Source organism: Oreochromis aureus, linkage group 5, assembly GCF_013358895.1.
Source record: "Oreochromis aureus strain Israel breed Guangdong linkage group 5, ZZ_aureus, whole genome shotgun sequence".
NCBI classification, from domain to species: domain Eukaryota; kingdom Metazoa; phylum Chordata; class Actinopteri; order Cichliformes; family Cichlidae; genus Oreochromis; species Oreochromis aureus.
In genome coordinates this window covers 28650004-28677289 of record NC_052946.1, presented here as the reverse complement: position 1 = coordinate 28677289, position 27286 = coordinate 28650004, and the positions used below count along the sequence as shown (strand labels likewise).

The 27286-nt window shown below is 38.3% G+C and overlaps 1 protein-coding gene across 4 annotated transcripts in view; it reads left to right on the top strand.

The window, feature by feature from the left end:
- Positions 1 to 516: 516 nt before the first annotated feature.
- Positions 517 to 27286, top strand: part of ptprt (protein tyrosine phosphatase receptor type T) — a 313011-nt gene continuing 286241 nt past the window's right edge. For all 4 annotated transcript variants that reach the window (XM_039612110.1, XM_039612109.1, XM_039612108.1 and 1 more), the window contains exon 1: positions 517 to 933. In XM_039612110.1, coding sequence (XP_039468044.1) covers positions 846 to 933 — 88 coding nt within the window. In that variant the 5' untranslated portion in view covers positions 517 to 845. The remainder of the gene's footprint in view (positions 934 to 27286) is intronic.

The following is a 27286-nucleotide window of genomic DNA, read 5'->3' as shown; positions in this document are numbered from 1 at the left end:
ACCGTTTAAGGACTCCACATTTAATCATTTTTCCAAACTAAAAGAATCTATTAACAAACGTCCCAAACTGTTCTCTATAGAATGACCACGGAGACGTTTGTTGCCAGTGAGAGAGTAGACTAGATGTTTCCATTTCAGAGGTTCTTTAGGTTTAGAATGATCATAAATGCTTTTTAAAAAATATTTCCCCAATGCTGATTCCCAAGATTACACCTGAGGAAAAACACAGTTTTATTGCACCTTCAGTGAACTCTGCTCCCCTTGTTCATGTTCTTCCCAGTTTGGCCAGTTATTGGTTCATTTACAGCTCGTACTTATTTCAAAACTCGGTCTTGATGGTAAATGGCCATGTCCTGTTTTAGTTTCCATTCAAACGCCACCCTGTTTTATTTTGAAAGGTGTCACCGGACATTCAGCACGCGTTAATCCACTCCTCTTTACGCGGGTGTCTGGCACCCGGTGTAGTGTGCACTCCTCTCCATTCCTCACCAACTCCAAGTCAGTCTGTCAGAGACCGTCTGAGCGCGCACACATACACAGAGCCCTTCATACAGTCTCTGGGGTACACGCGCGCACTGACGCGCACAGACACGTAGGCCTGCTCTGTCGGAACATAGAAGACAGGAGAGGAAAGGGAAGCGGAGAGCTCCCATCTATTTGCCCCCAACTTCCCTCTTTGCATCTACTTGTCTTTCTGATTCTTCTTATCCACCAATGCAAGGATTTTATTACTCTTATTACTGCCACTGCTGTCCCGAACTAAGGGAAACAACTTTAAGGACCAGACGGGAGTATGTAAAATAATTCTTTCTGCTGAACAAAACAAGAAGAAAAAGAAGGAAGAGATGGATAAACGGAGTAATTCTGGCGTTTGGCTGGCAGCTTTCTTCTACTTTGTACTTTGGGGACACACTGATGGACAATTCTTTCCAGGTAGTGAAGCAATTTATTCGTGTGTGTGTGTTTTAAATATTATCAGATTTTTTGTGCATTGGTCGGCTTTGATTCAGTTTGAGTTGAATTTAGTAATAAATGTTACAGCGCTGAAGTTTCTCACATACGGAGGACATGCAGGGTCATCTGAGCGCTTTGTGATTTCCATGGCATTACAGATGCATATGTGGTACTGATGGATAATGTGATAGTAAAGCAACTTTAAACTCAGCACGTTAGTCGCGGAACCTAAACCACTGTTCTGTATGCACACAGCATGTGCAGTTCTGCCTCACATGGCTCATCGGAGGTTTTGACAAAGTTTTGGAGCTTCAGGAGGTTTTGCTTTACGAAGCTTACTGTAAGGGTGGGCTACATGTTGTTGACGGTTAGAAATGTGGCTCATTTTCAGTTCGATTATAGTCTACTTTGCTGAAATCACTTGGTTTTAGAAACGGGCTGAACAGTGCGCTCTTGACTCGGTCTGAGCGCAAAACATTTAACTTACAGCGTCCCCACACTTCTTTATATAACCCAATGATTACAGATATTTTGACATGTATATAAACACGCACCTGTACAGCGGTACCATTTGAAAAAAGTGCAAATTTCGTTTAGAAACAAAGTGAAGAATAACTGAAGTTTCCTTTTTAATCTTTGGACAATGGAGTAATTCTAACAGCAGTTCAGATAGCCGAGTAATACTCCGCTTCTCAAACGGCAAATATACCTGACAGTATATTACAGTAAACATGCAGATACACAGTTTAATCTCTCGGACTTGTTGCGGAGATGTTACGGACTGCAAGAGGATTACGGAATCCTCTTGCAGTCCGCAACATCTCCCCTCCGCATCTCCACTCAGCATCGCTCTGGCACTTGTTACGCACAGGCGAGGTATGGAGAGTTTTCGGAATTCTTTTGTTTTTAGGGATATAATCGAGTCAGTGGTGATTACGATTATCTTTTTTCAGAAGTGGAAGCTCCACAGTTAGATACAAAGACACGAGAGTCGAGTTGCAACAGCATCGTTATTACTCCCAAACATCGGATGTATATCATTTCTTGATAAAACACATCCCGAACGAAAACCAAGAAGCCGTTTAGAACAGATCAACATGCGATTCAGTAATGGAAACATTTAATGATTCTTCAAAAAAAAAATATAGTCAATATTTAAAATTATAATGCAAGCACTTTATGACACTATCACTCTGCCTAGGGCTGTATCCCCTGTTTTGTATGCTCTTTGATCGTTGAATCTCACTTTTTAACGCTCATGATACAATATGAGACTTTCAAAAACGTCCGCTTGTGTCCCCTGCTCAAACTCAGGAAACAGAAGGTAGACGTGAGATGAAAAAAAAATCCGTTAAAGTCAGCGATCTTTCAGGAGACTGCAGCAGCAACCTGTCTACTCTGTGTTCGGCTCTCTCCAAGCATCTTCTGCTTGGTATTCATGACTTGTACGACTGCAAAAAGAGGCTACTTTGAAGGAAAGACTGGCTCTAAACACTGAGTCCTTCCTCGCTTTATCTTGCCTTCTGTGTTGCAGAGGTGCAGAGCCGCGAGTAGCCTCTCTCCGTGCGTAATGGTGCAGCGGAGGTAACCTCTACTTCGTGCGTTACGATAGAAGAAGTATAAAACTGGTCAAATGTGTGTGTTTATGTCTGAATTCAACTAAAACTTAAAGCTTTGTAAGATGTGAGTCTTCATTTCGACAGGCTACAGACATGAGGAGAACAAAAGAAAACAGTTTTAAAGCCACATAAACCAAGGAAACTGCCTATCCTCCATATAGATTTAAAGCAGCTAATGAAACACAGCTGATCTGATCATCAGGCTGTGATAAATGGACAAAAGACTCAAAATGTTGAAAATATTTTTAAATTTTTATTTGTTTGTTCGTTTTTTCTAAAGAACGATTTGGAGTCTTTATAATATAAGAATGCATCATCATTCTGAATTGTTTCACTCACATTTTTCACTTTTTATGCATTTTTTTTATTACTGTGTGTTCGTATATGTGTAACAGAAGAGAGCAAAGGGACAGTTTTTTGCTCGTTGTTTGGTACGTGCCGTTGGGGGGCGATATTGATACATCCTTGCTATCTGTCCGACAGATTCCCCTATCTCTCTCTCTCTCTCTCACACACACACACACACGCACACACACACACACACACACACACACACACACACACACACACACACACACACACACACACACACACACACACACACGTTGGACCAGACTTTAAAATTATTGTTTTTTCTTTTTATTCCTCTTACAAAAAATGTGAAACGTATTCAGCTATAATGATAATAGACTGAAATCCAATGATGAAGAAAACAATTTCACCCCACGGCTGTCAGTCACTCTTAATGACATCTTGTAGAGGTTGTAATCACCCTCTAATCCATCCTCATATGGAAGCTGCATCTGTATTTGTCTGTTTGGGGACTTAGTTTTTCTGTGTTTATTTATTTCATACTTTGATTTTTTTTTTTTTTAACATTCAGCTGTTCTAGTTGGCGTTTTGCTTAAACCAATGAAATGGCAAAGTCAGTGTATGACTTATTGATAAAGCATTAATAACTTACCTGCTTTCTCTTTACCTGTGCTTTTGTGATTTGGGTGAACTGATCCTTTAACCCCAGAACACTATCGCTATAAATAGTAACACAATCACTAATGCCGGGTGATTTTTACCCGATATAATATAACCAATAAAAAGTAATCAAATATATCAAAATATGACAACACATGACAAATTAGAGTGGTCTTCTTTTACTTTCAACTGTGCCATGTCTAAAAAATGAAAAAAAAAAAACCCTCCTAAAACAAAATAATGACTCTGGAAAGCTGGTCTTTGGTCCACTCATTCCTGGGAAATTTAAGACTTCCCTGGTGAAGGCACAGGCTCCTCGACACGCAAACAGCTGCAGGAGAGAGAAATCATGTAAATGTATTTGCTCGGGTGTAAATCACCCAGCGATAGTGTTCTAGGGTTAAAAAGAAGTTCATTTGTTCTTGTGTTTTGCAACAACATTATGTTCAAGAAAGCAGAGGCATGTGTTACTCAAGGCCATCCTTTCATTTGGTGTGTGTGTGTGTGTGTGTGTGTGTGTGTGTGTGTGTGTGTGTGTGTGTGTGTGTGTGTGTGTGTGTGTGTGTTGGGTGCAGCTGTGCTTCTGATACATGTCTTTGAGCTCCAGTGCCCACTAATTGTTGAATATCCGGTTGAATCTGGAGGTGATGGGCACTGAGGTGTGTGTGTTTTCAAGGAAACCAATTTACAATTTATATTCCACTTAATTAGATTTCTTTGGCAGCAAGGACAAAAGGGGGGAAAGTGAGAAAAAAGAATGAAAGGAGAAAGGGAGCGACCGTGTACTTACTTACTCTTTCTCCTTGACTTGTTTGCCTGTTGTGTTGACATGATAAAGGGATATAGAGAAGTCTTTGGCTCTGATCAAATAAACATCTCTCAATTCCCCAATTAAAGAGCCATTTGTAAGATTAGTGTAGAGACTGCTCTGTGCGTTTTGTAAATGAATGACACATGGAGACCTCTCATATAATTGAAGTGGAGTAAAAATGTGCCGAGGTGAGGGGAAAAAGAGATTTACATGAGCAGAGGAAGGACGTGCAGAATGAACAATGATGAACTTAGGAGTAAAGAACACGAGAAGGTGCGGTGAAATGAGAAGGTCAAAGAACAATTTGGGAAGAGAATGGAGGAGAAGTGTGGAGTGGAAGGGGTGAACTTAGGAGGGGGAGGGGTAAGAGAGAAAAACTCAGGGTTAAGAGAGCAAAACGAAGGGGTGGGAGTGAGGAAAAAAGAAAAGGGGAGAAAGAGAGATGCAAGGGAAAATATGATGAGGAGGAGTAAGAAGGAGAGTGCTCATCTAGATGGGGTGACGAATGAGGCAGCAGATGATATGACCATCCCTTCCTGCAATATCATCCTTTTGCCTTTGCCTTCAAGCTGCTCTCTATGAATCTTCTCCATCTCCCCTTCTATTTTGAAAGGAATGGTGGAAATGAAAGAAAATGGTGGAAATGAAAGAAAAGACAGAAAGGGTAAGAAGTAGAGTAACATTCTGGACATGTAAAACAAAAGGTAGAGAAACTGAAGTTATAGAGGGGAGAGAAGAGCAGATGCCAAGAGCAGGACTGGAGAAGGAAGAGACTGTGAGAGCAGAAGAGGAGACAAGAACAAAAAAAGAGAGGAGCTGTGTAGCTGAGATGAAGAGAGGCAAAGGAGTAAGGACGAGTGGTTGGAGGAAATGACAAAGTATCACAAGACTTCAAGAAAAAAAAAAACTGCACTAAGTTGATTATGTCTCACTGTTATCGACTGTCTGAGTGGCTATAATTGTTTCCTTTGCTGTGTGTGTGTATGTGTCTTAAAGAACGACAGAGAGACAGAGATTTATGACAGGATATCTGTCACCTCATGCCCCACTCTGTTTAGTATGCTGTCCATCCTCTGTGTGCGTGTGTGTCTCTGCCTAATCCGCAGCACTTATTCTATTGGCCCGACAGCCTAATAGCAGGGCATGTTGAGTGCTGGAGCATCGTGCATGTGTGTGTGTGTGTGTGTGTGTGTGTGTGTGTGTGTGTGTGTGTGTGTGTGTGTGTGTGTGTGTGTGTGTGTGTGTGTGTGTGTGTCGGAAATAGAAAGAGACGGACAGTTTGGTATTGAATGAATGGTAGTGGGTAGTGGAGCTGAAAGAGACCAAAGGTATAAAGAGTGAGAGCAGCCAGTCTCTCCATCCACTAATTTGCACTTAGAAAAAAGAAGGTGTTAATGCAAATGTGCATAAGGTGCAGTATTAGCGCGCAGTTACATCAGAAATTAATTTGTATACCCTTGGTGCTGAATGCCTGCTGATGCAGGGACCACTCACCACCCTTAGATGGCATACCACCAATGCTGGCTTGCCAATAGCCTGAATTGCCAGGCCCCAATTAGCTGGAAGACCTATTCTAAGTGCTAACATATGCTTTGGTTAATGCAGATACATTTTGTGAAATTTCAGCTGATTAGAATCTCAGTTGCAGACAAGTTCAGAGGTGGAAAGACAAAATCATTTACACAGTTCTCATTAATGGCGTGTAAAATTCTCGTACATCTTCCATTTTTAAAAGTCTAGCGAGGAGTACATACAGAATGATTGGGAAAAAAATATTGGGAAAGTCATTTTTTCACCACAGATGTGGTCTGTCTTTTATGATTCTCCAATAAATTTCATTATTAGGATGTCTTTCAAGTTCACCATTTGCCTGAAAGCTCTTTAAACATTTGAGGCAATAATCACAAAGCATCTTCAGCACCATTATACCCCTAGTCACAAAAATGCAAATTATATTCCCTTCCTCTGCATGTTTTCACTGAAATGCAATTTTTCTGTAAGCTCATGGCCAATTATCAAAATTATTGCCTGAAAACAATAACAAAGTTACTCCCTTGTAGGAGGCAAACAACCATGAGTTCCCTGTGGTGGAAGATGGTAGCCAGGCTGACAGTTATCTGCAATGGGGATATTTGACAGTTCAAAGCTGAATGAGACACTATGAGCACTCAACGATGACATAGCTGTCAAATGCAACTCTAATGTAAGGACAAGAAAAATGGGTGTTTAATGGGCCCGAGGGCGAATTGCCTGGTGTGTCCACGGAGCCATCAACGCACATAAAACCCATTCGTAACAAATGTACAGATTTAGCCATCAGAGATGCGGCCATTTTTCCATTAGAACTACAGATAGCTTTATTAAATGGGCTGAAGATATTTGGTGTAGTGAGACCAAGATGTCTTATAATATGCACAAGCTGAGCATGAAACGGAGAAAAATTATTTTTCTCACCTGCAGAGAATTTAGAGCATGACTCAGAGGGAGAAACATCTCTCACTTACTCTCAGAGAAAAGTAGAAAGCATGTATAAACATTTTAAAACAAAGAATTCCCTTTATAGTTGAGCATAAACATAAACAGGTAATGCCTTCCCTCATTAAACTAAACTAAGAACATATGGTGTATATGTCAGTGTATTTTTGTGCAGCAGTTTTTGTGTACAAAACTGAGATAGCAATACAAGCTGAAAAGTTAATATCATCCCAGGACATTGTGTTATTGTAAAGTACCACATTGTTAATTCTTTAGTTTAAACATATGTCATTTGGAACTTTCATGATATCAGATTTTCAATTCAGTTCAATTCACTTCAATTCAATTCACTTTAAATAGCGCCAAAACAACATCAACAACAACAACAACAACATAAACAACAACAACAACAACAGTTGGCAAGATAACCCCAACAATCAAATGACCCCTTTTGAGCAAGTACTTGGTGACAGTGGGAAGGAAAAACTCCCTTTCAACAGGAAGAAACCTTTGGCAAAATCAGGCTACACTTTTATCACAGCCAAAAGAATCCAGATTGATGATATTGTTGTATCTATAGAAAAAAAATATAACAAGGAACAACAGTGTAATTTGTAAATGTAAAACAGGTTATAGCTATGTAATGATCGTATGTAATGATCGTATTCTTGCAGCTCTAACTTAACACTTTTGCTGACTGACCAGTTCACCAGGCAACTTGTCCACATTTATTTGTAGAAAAATAGTTTCAGGTTGCTTGCCTTGCTGTACATCTTTGTGTGCCACCCACGGGCCCTGTAGAATGTGGAAAGAGTATACAGTTTTTAGGCAAAAGAGTCATATATAATACATGGTATTTCTGCAGTATGTCAGCTCATTACTACTTGCTACAATAGTTCTGGTAAAGTTTGCTGCTCAGAGCAAGCTAAAATGATCTTCAGGCCAAAATGCCCCAGTGTTCCCACCATTTCTGTTTAAATGTGCTGTTAAGATCCCAAATCCAGAACTTAAAAGTTGGATAGCAAACAGGTATGTTTATTTATATGGTGCCAACATATTAAACCCCACATTATAAACAATAAACAAATGTGGATACAGTGAAAAAAAGAAGTTTACATTCATTTTCATCAGTTTGGGACAAGTGTAGGTTGAGGTATGCAGTCATGTTGACTAAGTATATCATAAATCATAATTAAGAAATCTCACAAAGATACTCACATAATTATAATTACTTTTTGGGTACATGCCAGTTACACTGGAATGATTTTCTTTCTCAGTACAGTAGAAAATATCATGACTATGAGCTTTGAAAAGAGAAGAAAAGACCATTCATTTCTGTGTTCATTAGTCACCTCAAAGCAGCAGAAGAAACCACTAACACTTACCATACAGCCGTCTTTCAAGCAGTAATAGCCTAAATAAAATATATGCCCGGTGGACATTGAACTTTCATTATAACAAATTAAACCATTAATTACAGTTAATTCATGCATTACATAAATTATACAAGGTTACGTTTATAGCAGCCTATAAATTATACAGCAGTCATAAGTGATACAACAGTGCATTCAGAAACCTCAACCTTAGAAGGGCATAATGGCATTCCTGATAGAATTCAGCAGCTGGATGCTAGCAGACATAAATGAGCTGGAAAATGTTTTTGTTTTTATCCTTTAGAGGCTGTTAACTTCGGCTTCAGGGCAGGATGGTGCAGATGTTCATCTTCCATGTCTTATTGCACTTTGACTTCACTTTCAGAAGGGAATGCATCAGTAAACATAGCTTTGTGCCACTTTTAAGCTTTCGGGAGTAAGGCGAAAGGAAAATGCAACTCTTAGTAAAATTTTGAGTATGAGTGGTTCCTTAAATTTTCAGAAAGCTGGCCCCCTGCCAAAATCGCCCCCACTGTTCATTTGTGAAAGCAGTTTATGGCATGTTAATTAGTTTTAATAATTAAGCATCTTTTAGACACTGTGACACAAATTTCATGAAAAAAAAACCCTTTGGTTTTGTCACCTTTTTGATGGGTCAGATTTAATTGACTGGTAATTTAAATAATTACGCTTTATAACACGTTTATTGCTGTAAAAGGATACTTTTTCATCATCTGTTGTACCAGAGCAGGAAATACCTCACAAAACAAGAAAAATTATGTATAAAATAGATAATTCAAACTTTAGATGGACATATCTCTATTTTAACAGTTTCACATAGTTGCTGTCTTTATTGATAAGCTTCAAGCTTTTTGTATGCAAAGATATAACAAATTAATCTGTATTTAAATATTCATTAGATTTCAAAAGTTCTTGTATAGAATGAATGTGATGTGAAATATTTCAAAATAAAAGTTCTTTCCTAATTTTGCTCTCTTGGAGTTAAAATTGGTTTAATCTGACGAACCAAAACTGTTTACTAGGAATAATTTTGGCCTGATTTAAAGCAACCACCCAGCTAAAATAAGAGCAATACTGAGCATTCAATTAAACTGGGTCGCTGAGGACTTCATAACTCTAGAACAGGGGTCTCGAATGCCAGTCCTTGAGGGCCGGTGCCCTGAAACTTTTCCATGTGTCCCTGTTGCAACACACCTGAAAAATATGAGTAGGTCATCAGCAAGAGTATAGAACTTGGCTGCATGCTGAAGTGGCAACCCCTAACCCTACTCAAGTAAATGTAAGTAAATGTAAGTGTTTCGAAAAATGTATTTCTAACAGTACTTTTATTGCACCATGTTTATTCACTCATGAGCTGCTCTAACATTAATCAAATGGCTGAATTGCCACTTCAGCATGCAGTCAAGTTCTATACTCTTGCTATCCATCCATCCATCCATCCATTCACTTCCGCTTATCCTTTCTATACTCTTGCTAATGACCTATTAATTTTATTCAGGTGTGTTGCAACAGGGACAATGGAAAAGTTTCAGGTAACCGGCCCTCGAGGACTGGAGTTCGAGACCCCTGCTCTAGAACGACTTCCTTCTTTGCTTCCAACAGATAAAAGTTTTCCTCAACTACAACCAACCGAGGATTTTGTCTCTTCAATGTGAGGACACTGCTTTTGAGGTTTTGCCAAAATAACTGGTGCTTGTGCGACAGTCTCACCAATTTTTCTTAATTGGCGTGATGTTTCCTCCAGATTAGTTAAGTTTTTATGAAAAGGCTAGAGTGGCCATTTAACTGCCACTTTCCTGCCATGGTACTCCAACTGGAGTAACTGCTGAAGATGAGGGCACATGTCTAAAATGGCAAAACAAACTTGGAGACAAATCAAGTCATGATTGAGCTGATTAGAATGTTGGAGGTGTAAAACATACACGGTGCAGCGCATTAAAAACTTCCTTCCCTCTAATTAAAATAACTGCTGATTAATGCAAGAGGTCTTAACGATGCTTAACAAGGTTTTGCAGTAATTAATCCATATTTAATAGAAGATGTTAGGCGAGAGAGACTGCTTCGTCGGCTGAATCAACAAGCTTGGGGGTGTAGATGGCAAAAGGAAAATAAAGGAGGAAATGAGTCAAATAAGTGTGGGTAGCAGTTATAAAGACAGTTATTCAATTTAGCTGAAGGAGAGAGAAGAGAAAGAAAAGATATTAGATGACATCTGAGCATCTCACTGTATTCTCAGAGTGACTAAATTTAATTTATGTCAGACTGTGTGGGAGGTTTACTCAGAAGATAGATACACAGATGTAGTCAGAGGCACTCTCAACTAGTCTATAAAACATTTTGTATAAAAATCTAAATAACCAAATCAAACTTTAAAGTTCAGGATAAAAGAGCCTTTGTAGAATAATTCCTGTTTATTACAACTCGGGTCTTGGTCTCTATTAGTAGTTATGGCCAGCTTTTCTATCATCATCCTTAACTGTATCAAAAAAAGAAGCAGGGCAGGAAACACAAGCCGTAGAAATAGAAAAAAACATATTAGGAAGAATAGATAACGGCATTCAATAAAAGTATTACCCGAATAGTGTATTGATGGTTTGACTCACCATATTTCATAAACTGATTCCCAGCCAATGACTCCGACAGGCTGTGGAGCTCTTTCGACTTTTGCTCTTGAGTCAGTGTCTTTATAGGAATACATATAAATAACTGAATTCCACTTTTACCACTTTTTATGCCATGCAAAAATGTTATTAGTTATTAGGTATGAAGTCAAGGTTAAAGCAATGTTCACAATGTGGAATCATGGCATGCCTTGACATGTTATTTATTCACGCTTTCATGATACCAGTCTCTAACCTTGCTGTTGAATACTTTACTGAAGACCAAAAAGAACTCTGGCAAATCAGTTTTAGCTGCAGTTTTGTGTTTGGTTTAGGGGTGAATGGCATGTCAACTAAACTAAAATGGTGAGCATGGCAAAACACATTTGCTAAAAAATTGCAGCTAATATTCTCTCTTTCATAATACTAATGTGGAGACTTCTGCTCAAAGGACCACTGTGCTTAAACACAGGCTCACAGGGGACACTACTAGATTCAGAAAACACATTAATGTGCTTTAATAACAGCTTAGTAACAGGACAATGTGATTGTCCAACCTGGTCAACTTGTTATAGAGTCACAACGCTTAATCAATTGGCACATATTTCTGGAAAATAATACTACATTATTATATGTTTCTCAGCATGAATTCCTAACATTATTTTGTGTTCCTGAACACAACTCTTTATCAGTGCGCTCTCATGTGTATTGATTTGTGTCCATGTACACAAAATGAATGTTTTCCACTTTTGAGAGTAGTCGGAGGTGAAGCAAATCATTTACAAGTTCATACATATGAAAGATTTTCACATCTTATTGTTTCGGGTTAAGCAATAAAATTGATTTGGTTAAGACTACAGGGTCAGGGTGAGGAAAAGACCTTTTATGGGCTAAAATACTGCTATGGCTTTTAAAGCTTAGTTTTCTTGGTTCTTATGGTAACATCTCACTGTGTTCTCAAGAAAATATAGATGCTTCTGACATGACAGACACACAAATTCATGTTCATTGTCACAAAAAAAATGTGAAAACTGGTGTCCTTGAGCAAGACGATCGTGGCTCAAGAGTTGGGAGTTCGCCTTGTAAACGGAAGGTTGCCGGTTCGAGCCCCGGCTCGGACAGTCTCGGTCGTTGTGTCCTTGGGCAAGACACTTCACCCGTTGCCTACTGGTGGTGGTCAGAGGGCCCGGTGGCGCCAGTGTTCGGCAGCCTCGCCTCTGTCAGTGCGCACCAGGGTGGCTGTGGCTACAATGTAGCTTGCCATCACCAGTGTGTGAATGTGTGTGTGAATAGGTGGATGACTGGTTGTGTAAAGCGCTTTGGGGTCCTTAGGGACTAGTAAAGCGCTATACAAATACAGGCCATTTACCAAGAAAAATAGACTGCTTTTTTGTGATTATTTAAAATTTTGTTATGCGACTGGATTGAACTCTAATGTACATAGACTGAGGGAAAAAAATGGGACAAAGGCAGAAATAAAAAGAAATATTCAAGAAGAAGTGGTCAGAGATGATAAAAAATGAACAGAGCACATGAGATGCAAAGAAACTGAGACTGCGATTCAAAAGTCGAAAAGTATCTTTCTCATGGGGAGAAACTGCACTGAACTAACGGTAGAAAGACAGAAGAAAACTAATTATAAGGGAATATAAAGTTGGCAAAGAAGGAATAAATGAAGATTGACAAAGGTTTGGATAGAGAGGAATGGAGAGAGCGCTAGAGACAGATAAGAGCAAACATCATAATATTTGCCTGGCAGTTTGATTTCCCCTCTCATTATTTACACACAGAAACACACACACACACACGGACGAAATACACAGGCTGCCCAATATACACACACGCTGTTTTTTTGACGGAACAGTCTGAAGGTGCCAACCATCTTCTAGTTGTTTACAGACTTTCATCAGTACACACTCTTTCACACAAACAGATACACATGTATAGTACACACAAATGCACACACTTGACTAAAATACTGCCAAGTATACACAACTGTAATCCGGCATCTGCTCTCCTTTATTTATCACTTACTTTTAATCTTTCTCTTCATACTGCATTCTTGATGTGTGATTTTCTTTCTTTCTTTTTTTTTAACAATTCAGCCTCTTTCTTATTTTTCTCACTCTATATAAGCATCCTCCCATTCATTCATTCATTTTAGCCTCGCTTCCACTGATTCGGCAGTCCATCTGCCTGTCAGTCTATCCACTTATGATTTCATCATTTCGGCAATCATCCCTCTAACTGTCAGTCAAACCAAACCAAAGAGGTGCACGTGAAGCGAAAGGCAAAACACAGCGGTGTAAGTGTTCATGAGTTCAGTGTGAGCGTACGCATCCAAAGGTGAGTGTGCGCTCGCATGAAATGCTGATTAATAGATAATTGCTTCTGTCATTGGTAGCTACAGAAAATGCTGCTTGGATAAGTGATACAGACGCACAGACAGGAAGACAGACAGGTGAATGGACAGATAGACAGAAAACCATTTCCTCAGCCAAGAAGCATGGCAGCCGCTGCTTTACCTGTCACTCACAGATAGAGGTTAGAGAAGTAGGGGCGATGGAAAGAAAGAGATAAATACATAAGTGGGGGAGATTGAGAGAAAGAGAGGGTAAAAGTGAAACCAATGAGGAGGAAGTGGGGAAGCTATGAGAGAAAGAGATTGGAGATGAGAGAAAACCATTGACTCTGGAGGATAAAAAGCAGAAATGACAAATGGGAGAATGAGTGGGAGAAAAGAAGAAGGGGAAATAAAGATTGTAGATTGCTGAGGAGGAGGTGCAGGAGGAGGGAAAAGGAAGAGATTAAAACGTTTAACATGGACAGTGAGAAAACACCAGAGACAAAACCTCATTGATAAACACTTTAATACATATATGTGCTAGTGTTTTTACATGCCACCCTCATGCTTGAATAAGCTGAATAAGTGAACATCTCGCACTCAGACGATTGGCTTACTTGCGGTAAAATGGGAGGAAGAGCCTTCAGCTTTCAGGCCCCTCTTCTGTGAAACCACCTCCCAGTTTGGTTTCAGGAGACAGACACCCTCTTTACTTTTAAGATTGGGCTTAAATCTTTCCTTCTTGATAAAGCATATAGTTAAGGCTGGATCAGGTGACCCTACAATAGCCCTGGGCTGTAGGTAGTTTCCCATGATGCATGTCTCTTTTTCACGCACCTTTTTCTATCACTATGTGTTTACACACTACTCTGATTTAATCATTAGTTGTTAATCTCTGGCTCTCTTCCAGTGTGTTTTTTGTCCTTTCTCGCTCCCCTCACCTCCAACACAGCACAGCAGATGGCTGACCCTCCCTGAGCCTGGTTCTGTCAGAGGTTCTTTCCTGTTAAAAGGGAGCTTTTCCTTCCCACTGTTGCCAAAGGCCTGCTCAAAGATCATTGTAGGGTATCTGCTTTACAATATAAAGCACTTTGAGGCAACTGCTGTTGTGATTTGGCACTATATACTGTGAATGAAACTGAATTGTTGCTTGTTGCGTAAGTTGCAGACTGACCTTTTCCATCAGGATAGAGTCTAAATCTAACCTTAGTGCATTTTTATACCATGTCAGCCTGTCTCTAAGCTGCCACTGCTGAACGCTGCCACATGTAAGTGCATATGTTTTCTGCTTTTTGTAAAGTCACTGAATTACTAGCATTGTGGTCATTACTCAAAAAGTAATTTATTACAAACTGTTACTTTAAAAAAATGTATTCCCTGAAGAAAATAATTTGCTACTCTTTAGATCACATTTCTATTAGGCTACATTTCTACACTGGGAATGTAGCCTAATGCCAATGTAACTGACAACAAAGCTGGTGTTCCCAAAGAAAGCATAATATAGAAATATACGAAGGTGCATCCATTAATGTTTGGAATCACTGATAATTAAGATATCAAGTTAATCAGTCAATCATAATGTTGTTGTTTATTTAACTCCAAGGAGACAGTTCAGGAAGATGTAAGTTCTTTATAGGGTCATCTGTGCATCTTTAAATAGAATTGGAAAGAATTTTCTTCCAGGATGTTGTTCTTCCCATTCTTCTGTTATCTAGAACACCCACAAATCCCGGTGGTCATGTTTTGTATGAACAGAGCCATTATAGAACAATTATGAAATAGAAGACTTTGTTTGAAACATAAATAACCTGTTTTTCTAACAGATGAAAATTTGATTGCTTGTGAAAAGCTATAGTGGCACAGAAAAACAAGCAGGAAAAGGGGGCAGATATATAGGAAGACACATCAACACAGATGGAGTGATGATCTATATTTGATCTGTGCCTTTGTTCTTTGTACTATGTGAGGCAGTTCATGAAGTACGTCTTTGTTACTAAACATGCTATAAATAAATTCACATCTACTCTGCCTGGTGGACAGTTAGAGAGCAAAAGGCATTTTAACTGTAAAGAACATAGAGCTTTTCTTGCATATTTTTAGATTAAAGCAGTAAAGTTTTTCCCAATAGATAGATGCAGAAAAGACTGAGAGAAAGAAACAAACAGACAACAACACAAACGATTCTTGACTTAATAAACACCCTAGTTCTTCAGTGTTAAACTAGAACACACTTCTTACTTCCTTACATGTAGTTTTTATTGTAGAGTCTGAACAAAGACAAAAACCTTCAGCAGTGCAATACGTGTTTATTGCAAGAAAAAGAGATGACAGCTGTTTTTCATGTTGTACTACAAGCTGGAAAGGAACTTTGTACCATCACAGTCATTACTGTGCAGCCCATTAAATGAATGGCAGAATTTTGAATTGTGATGAAGTGGTGAAAAGTAGGACTAGAGGTTTGTATTACAAACTGCTTTTTCTGCCTCCCACTACAAACTTTGAGACACGAATAGGCTGCAGCGGGTTTTACTACTAGTTGAGGATAATTGCAGAGCAGATGTTGAATGAGACTTTGTTGATGACTACTGCTGAGTTATGAGTCATGACTAATTATGAATATACTTTAAGTCCTCCATGGTTGTATGCAATGAGATAATGGCCCATTAAAACACTCTTAACATGCATGGACCTGCATGAAACAGGTGCATGACCCATTTCAGCTTCACAAGTGTAGTTTAAAACAGTCTCATCATTTTAAAGCCCGCACTCAAGTCCCCGTCTATAGCTCCATCAACAGATTAGGACTCCTATTTGTAAAATATGTCATCCTCAGACTTCGAATTATCCCCTTAATTGTGCACAATACTCCGGGTATATTTAACAGCAGACGTTAAAATAAGTGTTAATGACAAATTTTCCAGAAAAATAAGAGAAAGATTTGTATGTTAAAAAAGAAAAACAAATCTAATCAGAGACTAACATGCAAGCAAGAATAATTCAGTCTTGCCAGTTTGGGTATGAAATTTGAAAATATTTCAAATAGTAATTTTCTAGGATAACAACATGTATACTTTTATTGCTCAGCATGGCATAGCTGACCATTTTGCAGCCTACCCACAACTAAGTGGTTTGTCAGTAGAGTAATAGTCAGTGGCATGGTATGATGAACCCAAGGTGATGGAGACATGTCATGCCCCCATTACTTGTGATTTTAGCACTTTGTCGTTTTTAATTATGTTCATGTAACATTTTCTTTTCATGCAAATAGCAAATGTACATGTAATTATTTCCTAATCTGCTGTTTCATAAACATTACTTTGTGTGAACTTGTGTGCAATGGTCAACTTACTGCGTACAATAATAAAACCATCACTGTATGAACATTATAAATGACTTCCATAACTTTTGTTACACTGCTGGAAAGCAGGAGAGGCTGTAGCTATCTGAGCACCACAGTCTTATTCTATCAGGCTGTCAGTCTGTAGCCCAGAATAGCATGACTCACAAAGGAGCAACAAAACCCAAAGAAATGCAATACCAGCAGCAGCAGCAGCCAACTGTGTCGACCGTGTCTGTACTTTAGAGCAGATATTAACTGTGCCATAAGAGCAGACCTTTTCCCTTTCTACAGATTAGAGAGGAAAGAGATAACAAGAGAAAGAAGAAAAGAAGGTGATTAAAAAGAGAGCTTTATAGATACATTGAGTTGGTGTGACAGGTAAAAAAAGCAAATGACAGTGTAAGATGTAAAATGAGAGCGATGACAGGATTAAATGAATGAAGATGACAGGGTAAGAGGCCAAAGAAGGGGAGTGATGGAGAGTATTTGGAGTGACAGACAGATATGTTTTTGTTTTTAGTAAAAAAAAGAAAAAAGAAGCTATAACTAGTTTTTGATTAATTAATGCAGTTTTCCCAAATCTACCTTGTACCAGCGATGCATTCCTATTTATTTGCTCATTCAACTTGTTTCACTTTCACTACAGTCCAAAAGCATGATCTTAGCTCGCCTGTCAAAACTGTAATACCAAGCACACATGCCCATTTGTTTCTCAGAGGATCTCCTCATGTCTAGTGTTGACTGCTGTGAGGCAAAGAGAGCAAGAGCAGGGTAGGCTATGGGAGAAGATAAAAAGAATGAAGAGGAAACTCAAAAGAGCAGCAAAAGAAGGAGGGAACGATAGAGATAAAGAGAGTGTATGATAAGAGGAAAGTGTTGGGTATTAAGAAATAGTAGTGCAAGTGTAAGCCATGGATGGTAATGAACTACCCTGTTGCTCAATAGACCACCAATCTTGGCACTGAGCCTGTGTGTGTGTGTGTGTGTGTGTGTGTGTGTGTGTGTGTGTGTGTGTGTGTGTGTGTGTGTGTGTGTGTGTGTGTGTATGTGTGTGTTTGTGTGTGTGTGTGTCATTGGTAGGAGGAGGAGACAGCTCTGGGATAGTAACAACCCCCTTGTCTTATCCCTCTTGAGGTCCTATTAACCTTTACTCAACATTCGAAAGCACACACACACACACACACACACACACACACACACACACACACACACACACACACACACACACACACACACACACACACACCCTCTCTTCTTGACTATCCCACTCAGACACACACCCTCATGTTCTCTTTTGTTTCCCTCTGTCTCACACACATACACACGCATCATGTCCTTACTAAGGAGATTTAAGAGCTGGTTAATTGGTTGGCTGAGGCTAATTTTCTGCTGAAAGTTAATGCCACCGTCATGCATGGCTCCCTGTGGAGAGAGTCCGACTTGGCTGGCTTTGTGTGTATGTGTGTTTGTGCTTGTATATTATGTGACTGTATTTTTTTAGTTGTGTCCTCCACAAGGGTTGCTAACTGGCATATAAACTCTTATCAGCTCCTATCGAGTTCCCAAACAAAAAGTTGTTGTGGCACTAAGTGGTTCAACAAAAGTAATGTTCCCACTTGCATTGCTCAGAGGAAGCAGTAGGGAGGCGTATATTTACTGGGGTGGATGTAATATTAGTCTGACGCAAAGGATCTAGTGCCAAAGACTTTATTTGGAAATGCATTAAGCTCAACCTACTGTTTTTATCCAAGGTCCAGCCCTCTCATAAAAACTGCCAGTTTAAAATCCTCCGTATCCACCCCAGCCTGTACAAAAGTTATTGTGTAACAGCACGGCCCCCTGCCCCAACTTTTACCAGTTCACTGACGACGACTCCTATAATTCCACTTCCTCTTGTAAACACTCAGGGGAACTTTCCTTTCATGGTGTTTTAACATTTTTGTCATATTGGAAACAAAGAAAAACAAAAAAAAACTGCTTTTGTGGATCAGGTCAGTGTATCAGGGGTGGGATCAAACTCATCTATATCAACTGTCATTCTGTACCTCTTCAAATAAAGAAAAAATATCAAACAAAGGAGATGATCCTATGAAATGACAGCGAGCAGAGAAATGTCCCTTCCTAGTGTTGTAGAAGAATAACATAAAAATATCAAGAAGACTTCTACTTGGGTCAGAAAACGGCTTTGGTGATATTGTACAAATATAGATTCATCTTTTAAAAAAAACAAAAACCATACACTCTCAGTAAACCACGAGGCACTGGCAAATACACAACAGTACAGCAGAACAATGTACAAAAATAGGTTTGGAGGCAGATGAGAGAACCAAGATGCTGTTGTCAGATGACAGAAATGTGACAGCAGCGTCTTGGTTCTGTCACCAGAGTACTGAAAAGCCAGGCATTTTAAAAGGCACAGTGTTACAGAGGAACCAACCACTACCAACCTATTAAACCCATGAATCCAGCCAAGAAGACCTATGAGTGGACACTCAGAGCTCCTCATTGGAACACTACATGCAAAAACAGTGAAATAAAGCTAGACTAAGTTCAATCAAAAGGTTGAGGCTGTAACATTTACATTATCAGTAAACAGAATTAGATAAAACTGAACCATTAGCACTACTTTCAACTGTAACTGCTATATAAGAACCAGTCCACTTGTACTTAAGGTCAAGCCTGTCCAGTGTGTTGAGAATTTTCATTTGATTTTTAGACTACCAACCCTTTTCAACTTTTACCAGGGAGATTATGTCCCACCACAAGGAGGAAACAAAAGAAAACGGCAGTCAGGTAGCCATCCATCGATCACAGGATTAACAAAGGGAGACACACAACTATTCACGTTCAAATCTACGGCAAATTAAAAATCAGCAATTAAACCAATCCTACTAATTGCAAGTTTTTGGACTGTGGGAGCACCTAAAAAGAACTCACAAAACCACAAAAAGAAGATGCAAGCTCCACACAGAAAAGCTCTGGCCAGATAGCAGATTCAAACACAGGACCTTCTTGCAGTGAGGCAACAATGCTAATTACAGTGATGTTGTGCTTCCCTCAATCAGGGAGCATTGGCATCAATTTCAGAATGGTACTTCATGTACAACAGTAGGATAACAGCTATATGATACTGTATGTGTTGCTGTGGCATCATCAGGAAACAGAACTACAGCTTTGGGATTCAGAGCTAAAGGTCAGCAGTCATGTACAGCACACGCACACAAACACACACACACAGAACAGAACCTAATTAAAGACTGAACAGAAAGTTCCCCATTGTTCCAGATATAACTCAGTAGTTCAACTTGAAGAATCCACAGGTTTGATGCCAAAATGCCATGAAACAGATCATTTTTTCCAACATTCATCAGGTTGTATTTGTCCCAGTGATAGTGTGCCTTTCTGTTGTAACATCCAGAAGAAATAGTCAGTGGAAACAAACTGAATTATGGCATGTGCATCCATCCATCCCACTGTCTTCCAACAAATAGGTTTTAAAAATGCAATTTTTTTTGCAGCAAAATCACAATGCTGACCCATGAGCTACCCACCACTGTTTCTTCAAAACAGTAAATGTGGTAGAACTACAAGGATGAAAGAATTACTTAGAGAAGTTCATTCCATACAATCTCTGGACTCTGGACTGGACTTTAATAGTTGTAGTTTCACCTTGCAAAGACAGATGTCTTTGAAGTGCACATGCAGACCCTGATGTCCTTTTAGTACGGAATAAGTATCTTACGTAATGACAAATGCAGAACGTTGTTAATCAAGCTATGCAAAAATGCAAATGCAATAAAAATGACATGCAAATGAGATATACCCTTACTGAAAGACTGGGCTGAATGTTTTGACTATTGTTTGTGCTAATGGAGTAATCAGACTGATGTGCTAAAGTGGAGACTAAAGTTAATTGAATTTTTTGGAAGATTTGATTGTGACTATTATCAGGTGGCTTCTGACAGACAGAGCTCACGAGAGAGCAAAGCACAGAGGTGACAAAGGAATAGTTACCGTGATAACATCTGCATACAATGAATATTTGTGAAGAGATTTTTAATTTCCTGTTTTTTTGCTTTTCTCTATCGTTGTTAAACCTTATAACAATTAACTCGAAGAATTTCCCTCACTAACCCACTCTCTTTGTTTCTCGCAATATTAAATTCAACAGGGCCTCAAATAAACTACTGTACTGCAGTCTTTGGGAAGGTTACAGGCAAGGACAGCAGTGAATGTGTGGATGGCTGTATGTTTGTAGATTCATGTGTCTACTTTAATGTGCCTTTCACATATGAGTGTGTGCTTTTATATATATGAAATCATACAGGTGACTGTATGTGTATGTGTATGTGTGTGTGTGTGTGTGTGTGTGTGTGTGTGTGTGTGTGTGTGTGCTTTCCCTCTGGAAAAAGAAAGAAGATCAGAGTGTGTAGTGATGAATAAAGCTGACACCAAGTCTAGAGGGTGTACCAGCGCCTGCCTGTGTGTGTTCGTTCCATGACCTCCAGGCAGTGTGTAGGAACACAAGTTCAAAAACTATTTCCCCCTGAAGTCATGGATGTGTGTTAGACATCCTCTACAAAATCAAATTTTAAAAATTGATGTGTACTTATCCTGTCCAACAATTTGCTTTGAAACCCCAATGGTTTTTATTAAAACACATTTTTGATCTTCATTTTGTTTATTGACATGTGCTAAGGTTATATTTTGGGTTGTTAATGAATAAAAAAAAAATGAATAAGGTTTGATCTCAGATTTTGGCTGTGTAAAAGGGCTCATCTGTGTTTATGTAAAGAGGGGGTTGGGTGGTGGTGGTGGGTGATAAATGGCTTTTGTTCACAGTTTCACACACTGGGAGTGATTGAGTGTGTGTGTGTGTGTGTGTGTGTGTTTGTGCACGCTTTTTACTTAAAGCTGTAGGTCCGTGTGTGTGTGTGTGTGATTGGCAGCAGTAATTGGTGTCTGGTTGGGAGAGGAAAACAGTGAATACATACAGTCATGGAATACTGATAGATGCTCTCTGGACTGAATATCAAAATGCACACACAAAAATATAAACACTGAACCCTTATACCAAAAAGTCAGCCAATAGCATTGATGTATATATATGTTTTATGTGCTCCTCTCTCTGTGTTACATGTAATCTAAACAAGTTATTTTCTTTTTCTTTTTCTTTTTTTTTGATTCAAAAGTAAATGGGGGTTTGTCCAGGATATCCAGACATAAGATAAGATAAGATAAGATAAGATAACCTTTATTAGTCCCACACGTGGGAAATTTGTTTCCACATGGTGGAAAGGGTAATGCTCTGGTCATTTTTAAGTCAAACCAAGTTGAACTGCTTTTCAGAACAGTTTAACATACCTTTGTAGTTTAGACTGAACAGCACTGGAACACACACAGGGTATACAAATTAGAGATGCTTACCTTTCTTACTTTTTACGCTTCATATCAAGGTAGATTTTACAGAAGTATATTTTTACTACTTGATACGGTCATTGAGCTAAGAAAACACCAAGGAAAATTTGGGATAGACAACATCCAGAACATTTAGAAACATTTAAAATCCACATACAAATAAAAGCTACATTACATTGAATTTGTGGGAGGGACAGAATTACATTTCTAAATTCAGGTAGTGGAATTGCTTTGAAATGAAAAACTCAGCATTGTGCACACTGAACATGTACAACTTTTATGTGGACCACATGTTTAGTCTGTCTGAAAAGTCTGTCTGAAAGGGGAAAAAAGCACACTGCACCACTGCAAAGTCATTATATCAAACATTTCAGAGATCATTCACACATTATCTCCTTCCTTGTTTGTTAAAGCTGGTATTTTCTGAAGACTTGTCATCAGTCATCTCTCTTGCCCCCTTTCTCTCTTAATTGCAATGTAGTTTGGTGGCAAAGAGCATTCAACAGCCAAAGCAATTGTTAGCTTAGCTAGGCTGCATAAAGGTTAGATACTGCATTAGCATTTAGATGAGTGAGAGACTCTGAAAAAAGAGAGCGGGAGGAAAGGATAGAGAGTAATTATACCTCGCTCTGTGGTTCATTTAAGTGATTGGTGGAAAGTGTGTATGTGTGTGTATGTGCAGAAATATGATAATTAATTTTCGCACATGCCTGTTTGTAATTTCTTTATGTGCTATGGAACATTGCTCACCTGTGCACATGTGTATGTGTGTGTGTGTTTGTGAGCATCCATTTCTCTCTGTATTAATTAGTAAAACCAAGTAACTCTGCCATTATAAATAAAGTATTGCTGATTACAGACTTTTTTTTAATTTTTGTGGTTGAACTGTGATTATCCCACATAGGAAACTATAAAAAGGGTATGCATCAGCATATGCACTCTCACTGCAGGCTGTGAAATTCAGCAGTTTTTTTTTGATTTACAGGAGTAGCAGAGATGTGAATACAATGGCCTTCATTTACTCAGAGTGTGTAAATTGTATGCACAAGCTTTTCATGCAGAAATCTTTGACTTATCAATATTTCTGTAACTGGATTTGTTCATACTTTTTACCTCTCACCATGTGCACGAACAAATTGTTATGATGGGGATGTAAATTACTACTATTACTTTTACTACTCCTAATATTACTGGTACTACTATTACTGGTTATTGTTTACAGTTGTCGCTTTTTGGTTTTTGACTATCATTCTGGTAAACCACATTTTTACCATTCACTTGGAGATAAAAAAAAATGTATTGTAATATCGATGGGAGCATTTAGATGTATGCAAATGACAAATTACACAATACTTTTGATCCTGAATCATTTGTATTTGGTAATGTACATGTATGCAATAGTAACAAGTTGCTAATCAAATGTAAATGAAAATCCAATGAAAATTTTGCAAACATGCTTCTTTTTTCACAGGAAAACAATTTTCACACACATATACTCGTAAACGAGGGCTGGTATTCTCTGGCTTCAGTGCCTTCAGCCACCAGATTCTCACACTTGTTTGTGGTTATTGTTCACTGGTTTGGTTTAGGTGCCAAAACTACTTAGTTAGGTTTAAAAAAAAGATTGTGGTTTGGTGCGTCTCAGTGTTAGACAATGTAGACATTGTTACGAGAGAGAGAGAGAGAAGTGTCACACCATTGCCATAACTCAGGAGCCTTGTGATGTAGACACTAAAGTATACTTGGGTACAGACACTAATAGTGTGTCAGGATAACAGTATTTGATACTCTGTGAATAATACCAGATTGTATCAACTTATGCCATACAGGTTGGACATTAAAAATAAAAAAGAAATGGTATAACAAAAGTGCAACAAAATCTGACTATTGGAATGATTGCACTACTAGGAAACACACATATATCCACAAACAGTTGATAATAAAGTGGTGTCAATAATACCTTGCAGCTACATGACATTTGCAATTAGAGGATTTGCTGCACGTTTGTATTTGCGAGCGTGTCATTGAGAGTGCAGGTTAAAGGTTAATTCCCATTAATACAGACTGATAAACTAGACCTGACTTATTGATCGCTCTCTCTTTGCTTCTGGCTTCTACCTGTTCTGCTTCTCTCGTTCTGCGTTTCACTCAACACCTCACAATACTCCTCCTCCTTTGTATCCTTTGTATCTTTCCTTTGTAGGAAAGAAATAAAAAATGATGTTATTAAGAGAAAAGGAAACTGAGAACAATAAAAATTTAAAGAGAAATAGCATGGATGTAACAGGCTATAGGGTGATGGCAGTAGGGCTGGGAGAAAGAGATGATATGGGCCTGGGTTTTAGATAGAGATGGGTACTTGTGGCTAGCACTGTCGTCTCCCAGTAAGAAGGTTATTGTTTTAAGTTGACTGGATGGCTGAACCTTTCTGTGTAAAGCTCTCCCTTCAGTTACATAGGCTGGAAATTAAATGTGAGTGTGAATGGTTGTTTGTTTGTTTTTTTTAATTTGTACTTTACTGATGGACTTGTCTGGGTTCTACTCCGTCTTATGTTGGCCGGGACATACTCCACCCCCCCTGGAACTGGCAACCTCTGAGGTGGATAAACAGTTAAGAAAATGAATGGATAGATTCAATATGATTATAGTTAGTAAAAATGTATAGTGATACATTCATGTGCTTTCATGTATTCAGCAAAAAATATTGTTTGTACATGCAGGCACTTGAAATTGCATTCCTTTAGATACTTTAATGTGTATCTCTGTGTGACGGAAAGATAGATGTAATGCTGCCTACAGTATTTGCAGCTGGCAGCGTGTTGATGGATGACTGCTGTGCCCAGTTCACAGATGATAGATTTAACAGCCCTGATAGTTGAGCTCAATTATGTTGGTAGGGGGTTCTTAGGTTTGTGTGTGCCTGTGTGTGTGTTTGTCATATTGTATCAAATGAGCAAAGGTTAATGGAATGAATTATAAAAAATGTGTGGTCAGTTCTTTTCTGCTCTTGTTAAATACCTATTTAGTACAAGTGCTTATCACAATTTGGCTGCTTAATCTTATTTATTTATGGTTACATTTTTTTCTACACTGTGTAAAATGTGACTTTTTGACATTGTGGGTTGTTTTTCTTCAAGAAGCCTGTGGTCAAAGCAATGCCTCTATTTGTTAGTTTACTTTAAATAAATGCATAGTATTGTGTGTTTTAATTAAAATTCAATTAATTTGCATTATGATGTGACTTTTTTGTGACATAGAATTTTAGATACTTCTTTCGTGTAATGTGGTACTGTGCAATCAAGCTCTATTTCTGTCACAATGCACCTGATCTGGCAATACATTTACCGAAACAAAAGGTAGACCCAAAAGCTAAAATAATAAATACAGAGAATATTTGGCATTCTAGACAGAATATGTTGAGTGATTCAGTCAGCTGTGGTTTGTAAGTAGATAATTCATTCCTAGCCACATAGATTTTTTTTCTCCTTGAAGGGCAAAGCAAGGTTTTTGTGAAATTTTTAATACCTAAATGTGCAGTATATAGAAAAACATAAGAGCGGTTTGCTTTTCTGCCAAATACATTATAGAGGTTTATTGAATTTTTGTCGACACAACAGGGAAGGGGAAGGACATAGAGAAAGATAAGGAGGCAAGAAATGAGATACCTTTCTGATTTATTCCCGCATTATAGAAGCATAATTAATAGAACAGACAGAGTAGATAATTGATGTATGGAGGAACAAGATAAATTCAACAACTTAAATATTAAAAGGATAACAAATCAACAAACCTTGGAGGCTTGGTTCAGAGATTAAAGTTTTTGTACTGCGTTCTATAATACCACTAACCTTACATGTCATTAGAAACTTTCAAACAGAAAAATAATCCATAAATAAAGTAAAAGGCAAATAGACATTTTGTGGTTTGTTCATTGTGTTTGGATAAAGTAACACAATGAAAATGTATCTACTTGTACATGGGAAACAAACCACAAACGAGCAATTGATAAAGAAAGTAAAAGTAATGATAAGGTGACTACTCTTCTTGCATGATTTTCTTTAAAGAGATTGTTCAGGAAAAGTAATTTTTGCCTCATTTTATTTTGAGTGCACATAGATTTAACTAGTACAATAGTAGTATAAAATTACTAGTTCTAGCATAACACTGAAAGAACAGTTAATAGTTAAGCTAATAAAAAAATGATGCTACTGAATCACAACTGATAAAATTCTGAGGTTATAATGATACACAGAGAACCACAAATCTCTTTTCAACACACTGGAGTGACACAATACTGTAATAACTTTGAAATAATAAAGTCATTTGTCATTTTATAGTTAGAAACATACTATGTACAAAAAAAAGATTTGATCTAAATGAGAAAAAAACACTGGAAGACACAATGCTATTCGGAACATCTTGTTAGCTTGTTAGCATGGTTGGATGCTAAAACGTTAATGACTGTGAAAACATCTGCTAGAGGGAGGCCGTGTTAGTCCATAGCCTTGAAAGGTGATAGTTTAATGGGGCTAAAGATCGGCTGTCAAGCACGTGCACACACGCACACACGTGCATACACATCAACACACACGTCTGTACAAATACACATGCATGCACTCGTCCCCTTTCTTATTCCAACTCAGTGACCGTAAGGCTCTAAAACTGGAAGTCGAAATCTGTATGTGCCTGTTTGTTTGTGGATGTATGGTGGAAGGAGTTTGGGCTTTGTTTTTCTAAAATCTGCATCTTGTTTTCAAAGAAGTCAAAGGTTGATTGCTCGCATTCACATAATAAATCAAAATCATATTGATTACTTTTTTGCTTGAAGTAATTACATCTTCAAATTGTATTTGCGGTTCAACTTTTTCCCACACTTGCTTTAAAAAAATGTAATGCCTGTGTTTACACGTGGGGGTGGTTTCAGTGAGTTGAAAGCCCTGTTCTTGTCCTCCTACCCCTTTTCAAACTCAAAGGAACGGTTACTTTGCAAAAGCTTCTCAAGGCTTTCTTGCCTTTCTTTCATTGATGGATAGTGGAAAATGCTGGCTTTGATTAGCAGCCCAATCATGTTACAGCTGCCCATTTATCCCCTTTTTGATCATTTATTCTTAATTTATGCATTTCAAGCACCTCCCTTGAGAGACAAACATAGTTTTCTTTGATAAAGAAACTGGAACTTTAAAAATCACAGACTGACACAAGGTCATTTTGTTTGCTCTCTCTTTCTCTTTTTTTTCCACAAGGCCTCATTTTTCATTTCTATTTCATGCACTTCCACTAGATTGGAAATTGTGGCACTTTTCTTTGTTCCAAAAAGAGAATAACCTCATCTAAATCAGTCATGTGTAGATTATTTAAA